The sequence below is a fragment of the Monocercomonoides exilis genome (genome assembly GCF_001643675.1).
Source record: "Monocercomonoides exilis strain PA203 chromosome Unknown scaffold60-472593, whole genome shotgun sequence".
Taxonomy (NCBI): domain Eukaryota; phylum Preaxostyla; order Oxymonadida; family Polymastigidae; genus Monocercomonoides; species Monocercomonoides exilis.
The window spans coordinates 193,137-199,760 of record NW_027150605.1 but is presented as its reverse complement, the minus strand read 5'-3'; the positions used below and the strand labels follow the sequence as shown (position 1 = coordinate 199,760).

The 6,624-nt window shown below is 36.6% G+C and overlaps 1 protein-coding gene across 1 annotated transcript; it reads left to right on the top strand.

The window, feature by feature from the left end:
- Positions 1–207: 207 nt before the first annotated feature.
- On the top strand, positions 208–5,014 carry MONOS_3762 (uncharacterized protein; the record flags this gene model as incomplete). The annotated part of the gene is made up of 2 exons (XM_067873783.1): positions 208–4,748; positions 4,909–5,014. The coding sequence occupies 2 exons, from the start codon at positions 208–210 to the stop codon at positions 5,012–5,014; spliced, it is 4,647 nt and encodes a 1,548-aa protein (XP_067719645.1).
- Positions 5,015–6,624: the final 1,610 nt, after the last annotated feature.

Sequence of the window (6,624 nt, the reverse complement as noted above, 5' to 3'; positions counted from 1 at the left end):
TCTTGGAGAGATAAATGGGAGATGTAGTTTTATTGAAACGACGATGAATGAATTTTCTCTTGGGAACTGTTCATTAACGCAACATTCAAATGCTTCTCACATAACTTACTCATTCATCACTGCAAGTGGAGGAAGAATATGCGTTCAACATTTTTCTTCAGACTTATCCCAAAACATGTTGTTTGACTCAAAGGGCATGATTAACGTATGCGAAAAAGTGGATGCACGCTAATTGATGTCAAATTGAGCGGTGTTTTGCTGCAGAATTTTGATGATGGGGTGATTGCCGCATCATCCAGCGGATCAGTTGTAATTCAAAATTGCTCATTCAACAACTCTTCCTTAGCAACTGGCGGATATATAGTTTCAAAAAGTGGATCTGCACTAACAATTGAGAATACAACATTTGGCAATGTGACTCGAACAACAGGAAATGGATCATGTGTTGAGTTTTCTTCGACAAAGGATTCGTATCAAGTGTTATCAATATCGAATTCCACATTCGCAAATTGCAAGATACGAGAAAATAAAAAAGGAGGTGGCGGATTATATGTAATGCTGAAAAAGCCAACTCAATTCTGTCTGGTGGCATCAACTATTGAATCTTGTTCTGCACCAATATTAACAGGAACAGAAGGAAAAGGTGGAGGAATGATGATCGATATCCTTGACGAAACATTTTTTTCTCTGTCGACATTATTCATGGACCTGAATCAAGCGGAATACGGAAACGATCTATTTATTTATTCATTTGATCTATCATCAAGTGCAAATGGTGATTCTTTTCCACTTTTTTCCCCATCACTTCCATATTCCGAAACTTCATGCGTTGGGATTGATTCAAAATGGCCAAGCACAAGAATTCCATTGGTTTATTATTTTCTCGAAAAAGAACTTGTTGTGAGCACGTCGATGGATGGCAGTGATGTTGAAGTGTGCGGGTTTATAAAATTTCCGTGCCAGAGCTTCGATTTTTCATTTAGCAGAAAAAGCAATGAAAGAAAATCAATTGAAGTGAGCAGAAATTACATTCTTAACGAAAGTCTTATTCTTGATGATGTCAGTGGATATTCCATATGTGGAGTGAATAAAACAGAGCTTGTTTTAAACGGAAAAGAAGGCAGCGCATTGGGAATTTTTGAAATAAGGCAAATAGTGCACATTGGAAAGTTTGCCATTCTTCTTAAAAAGCACATTCCGTCTCCACAAAAATCAGCTATTTTCATTTCAAAGTCTTCTGGAATTGCAACAATTGAAGATTGTGCAGTTTTGTGCGATGCTGGCGCAGATGCAATTTTCTTTCCGTTTTTGTTCATCAACGCTGGATCATTGTATTTAAACAGATTTTCTACCTCATCAATTAGATCTGAAAGTTTTTCTTTCATTTCTGCAGCAACTGATGCATCGATGAGTATCTGTGACGCAACATTTGTAAATGTATCATCCACAAATACAAAGGGGCTGTTGTCTTTCTCATCTTGCTTTCACATATCGCTGAATAGTTCAGTTGCAAATGCTTCATCATCTCCAAACTGTGGGATGATTTGGATTGATAATGTTGTTCAATCAAAGCTGCAAAATTGTTCATTTAATGAAGTGAGAAAAATTTCGGGAAACGGTTCTGCCTTGTCGGGGAATGTGTGCAACGGATGCTGTCTGTCACTTGATTCAAACACTATTTCTGCTTGCGAAACGAAACAAGGATTCGGAGGCGGAATATCTGTTAAATTGCTTGGAGGAGGGGAGTTTAATGTTGGAAAAGAATCAGTATGCTACATTGAGCGATCTGTGGCCGAGGCAAATGAGCAATATGGAGGTTATGGCGGAGGCTTACACATATGTTGTGACGAAAGTGGGCATGATTTTTTCTTGTCGCAATTAACATTTGGATCACGAGAGAACACATTAAATAAGGCAAGCTATGGAGGAAAGAATGTGTTTCTCGAAGGATATTCGTTGCAAGCACTTTTAGATCGGACTTCTTTTGGTTTTAATTTTGCAATAGAAATAAACAAAACAGACATCACAGAGCTAGTGGGGTTCGAAAGTGTTAGTCACATAAAACCAATTCCGTTGGTGTTGTTTTTCAGAACATTTTCTCCACCAGCAATGCTAGGAAATCCAGGATATGATTACATGCAATGTGGATATTATGACTATCCTTGTTCGACAATACAGTTTGCGGAAAACGCGCGCTTTAAGGATGGCACGACATCTATAAAACTATTGCCATCTTTTCATTTCGACAATAAACTTGTTTTAAATAAGCAAGAGACTGTGATCGACTCTTTGTCAACAGGATCAAAAATTTCAGTGAACGAGGAGGGAGCTGGCTTAGGAGAAGGATTAATAGAATCTGAGGTTTCATTTCTGTTGAAGAACATAAGTTTTGAGATTCCATCTTCATTGAAAATAGTGAATGAAAGTCAAGCTCGGGAATGCTTCCTATTGTGCAAATGCAACACATTACAACTTGTTGAGTGTTCCATAAGCAAGGCTGTGAATATGCTGAATGAACAGCCTGAATTTTTCTTTGCAATGGTGAAAGGTGGTTGCCTAATTGTTAACAAGCTGATAGTCGCAGATATTGTATTCAGAGGAGGAGGAGTATTCGCCATTGATGAAACAAATAATGAAGACTCAATTATTTCTGAATGGAGTTGCTCAAAAGTCCAAACAGATTTTGCTGATGGAAGCCTTATGAAGCTCAAGAAAGGAAAATCAATGCGAATGCAAAACTGCGAATTCTCAGATTCTCATTCTGAAGATGGATGCATCATTGATCAGTTGAATGAATGCTCACTCGAACTGAAAAATGTATCTTTCAGGGATATAAAGCGAAGAAATGGAAATGGAGGCATTCTAATTGGAGAGATTGGTTTTGAGTGCATGCAAAAAGCGGAAAACTGCACTTTTTGGGACGCAGCTTGTGAGGAACAAAAAGGCAAAGGAGGCGGAGTTAAAGTTAGAATTTCTGAAGGAGCCACCTTCAATTTTAATGCAAACAAAATCAGTTCATGTAATGTATCTAATATCGATGGTTGTGGAGGAGGAATGCATGTTGAATTTTTGTCGAGCGATATGAAATATTCATTAAAATCTATTGTTTGGAGTTGGAATAGCGGTGCTCATGGAAGAGATCTGTTTGCTGTGTGCAAGCATCCCCGAGTTGTGATTATTGCTTCTCTTTGGAGTGATACAGCTTTTGAAGATGAGGCCGAGAGTCAAAGGGACAGATTATGGGTTGTTGATGAAGACCCTGCGCTGAATGTTGATACATCGTTATTCGATTATTTATTCCCAACTGCCGATGAGATTGTATTTGTAAACAGTGGAGGCCTTGATGCCAATGTTTGCGGATATCTTGAAGATCCATGCGATACAGTTGAAGGAGGCTTTAATGTACTTGGAGATGAGCAATCAATAATACAAATAAAGTCAAGTGCAGTTTTAAACAGAGATTTAAACAGAGGTCAGAGGAAATTGACTATTCGAGGTAACAAGACAAACATAATTATGAATATTGGGGATCAAGGTCATCTGTCGTTGACATCAGGAAACTCTCAAGCTTCTTTGACTCTTTGGAAATTGAACTTAGTTCTTCCAGTTCATTCTGTGCGAACAGAGTTTATTGATATTTTTGTTGGCACTGCGTACATTTCAGAATGCTCATTTGGAAACAAAGAAAGCTCAGCGAAGGAAACAAACATGAAGCTTTTCCTTGTTAGAGGTGGAATACTTCAAATAAGTTCTGTTAACATTTTTAATATTCATTTTTTGGACAACAACACAGTGATCACTGCCTTCGATGGAAATGTTTCTCTTGAAAATTGTCACATTTTAAAAACAACATCTGGTGGAGGCTCGCTGATAAAGGGGGTAGAAAATTCGATATTTTTTGTAAAAGGAACATTAGCAGAACAATGTGAAATGCCAGAAGGTCGGGCATTTGTTTTTGAAGAGAATTCGAAAATAGAAATTGGAGGTAATTGCACATTCTTAAAATGCAAATCGGCAAATGGCCATGGAGGTGCAATTAAATGCTCATTGAGTTCATCGTGCATTTTCAACATTTGGAATTCGACAATTACAGGCTGTGAGGTTTCGATAAACAAGCGTTTGTATGGAGGAGGTCTTTCATTTGATTTATTGTTAGGCTATGAGAATTCTTTTTCTTTGAGTTCTTTGATGTTTTCATTGAACAACGCATATATTGGAAAAGATCTTTTCGTTTGTTGCGGTGATTTGAACGAATCAATAACACCTGAAAGATTTGATATAATCCTAATGGAAAATGGTATTGAAAAAGTGGATTTTGCAGGAACAGATAAGAAATTATTTATCTCTGAGCCAATTGACTTGCTGCATTTGCTTGTGAAATACGTTGGTGATTTTGTGTTTATTGATGAAGATGGAATTGACATCCTTGGATGTGGAAAAGAGAAGCTGCCATGCAGGTCAATGAACAATGGATTTAAGCATCTCGACAACAATGGCATATCGTCTCTGCATACGATATACATAACAAACTATGGTCTTTTCGAAGAATCGTCACTAACAGTAACCACACCTCAAATGATTCAGTCATATGCTCCATCAGATGTGTCTATTTCCGATCTTGAATTTTCAAGTGAAATAGAAAATAGTAATAATCAATCGGTGATTGTTGCACTTCGTTCTTTATCGTTTATTCGACTGAACATGATTCTTCCACAATCATTTGCTGGTAATCAAAAAGAGGTGATAAGGTCAGATGGAGGTTCTATTGATTTATTGACCTGCAAGTTCGATTTTCAATTAAGCACTGCTAAATACACGCTGCTAAAAATAAATCAAGGAACTCTGACAATGAAAAACTGTTCAATGAGAACCTCTCAATTTGAATTTGTACCAATTATATCTTTAAAGAAAGTCAGTGTCGACAATTGCACGTTTGATGGATTGTACACGCCCAACAGTGAGAAAGGAGGAGTTTTCAGAAATTCTGTACTCGGAAACGACGATGTGTGTTTGAATAGTTGCATCATGCATAACTGTAGTTGCTCTGATAGCAATGGAAAGGGTGGAGCATTGTTTTTTGATTGCTCGAAATGCCAAAACCCAATCTGCTTAATGCTTGTAAATGTCAGTTTTTCATTAAATGAAGCTTATGTCGGAAAAAATATGTTTATTCTATCCACAGACCTTAACACAACAGTTACAACAACTTCATTTTTGTTTGACTATAATAGCTCGATTAATGATGAAAAATCTTTTCAGGGAAGCGACAGCCTTCAAAACGATACAGATTTGCTTCGCTTTCTTGTTCCACGCTTGTCGCCGCATATTTATGTTTCATCCAATGGATTCGACGTTATGAGATGTGGAAGCAAATCAGATCCTTGCAAATCTTTTTGGAAAGGATATAACCAATTGGACAAAATAGATCAAAACAAAAAAATATGCATTTGCGGATCGACAATAATTCAAGACGAATTTGTTTTCCTTGATAGCTTTATAATATATTCATCTGATAGAGATGATGAAGATTCAATGTCGACCATTACAATAAGTGGTAAGGAGACTAAAAACGATGTTGAGATAGTGAACAAGGGATCATTATCAATTCTTAAAATCAATGTCTTCGCATCAACAAACGCTTCAAATTCTGATGAGTCTGTATTTTGCAGCATATCTGGCATTCTTGAATTCAATAAATGTTTATTTTCATCTGATGGAAGGAATGATGAACCTTTGAGATTGTCTTTTATTTTGGCCACAAATGGCGTTATAAACGTACTAAATGTGTGTTTAAAGTCTTTTGTGTGCTCAAAGGACATTGTAAATATTCGTGGATTTTCGTCACTAAAATGTAATAATATATCTGTATTTTCAGTAATTATCACTGAAGGCACTTTTTTGAATGTCCATGAACAACGTGTTTCAAACAACAATGAAAGGAATGTTGCAAGTGTTAATGGTTCCACATTTGAATCAGTAAATAGTGATAGCAATTATCCATGTGTTTTATCGTGCGAAAATTCAAAGAATATTCTGTTTGAACTGCATGATAATGTATTCCAGTTATCAAAAGCTGCAACTTGTTTGAATGGTGGGATTATAATGTTTGCAATGAACGAGGAAAGCTGCCTGAGAATCCGCTCTTCCTCATTGACGCAATGCAGCTGCTCCAGCACGAAGGGACGAGGAGGCGGAATTTATTTGAGAACAAATTTAAGCGGAGCATTGAATTTTCAATTGAAGAATATTAGTTTCACAGGAAATAATGCATTTCTTGGAAGGGATATGTTTATTGAATGCGTAAATATTGATGAACAGATCAATGAAACACAATTCAATATTGATTTCAGCGAAAATGTTTTTGTTCGGCAAAATGCTATTTATGGAATAGATAGGGAACAGCATTCATCCGAACCTGTAAATCTGATGGACTATATTTTAATAAATAAGGCAGATACAATATTTGTTTCTGATTCAGACGTACTTGAAGGCGAAGATACGAAAAAATGTGGCTCCATAGCCCTTCCATGTTTTTCGATAAGTTACTCTTTGCTTCATCTATCTCATTTTTTTGAAAGCAGACTTCTTATAAAAATTTCTAGCTATTTAAATGCAGAGATCGAT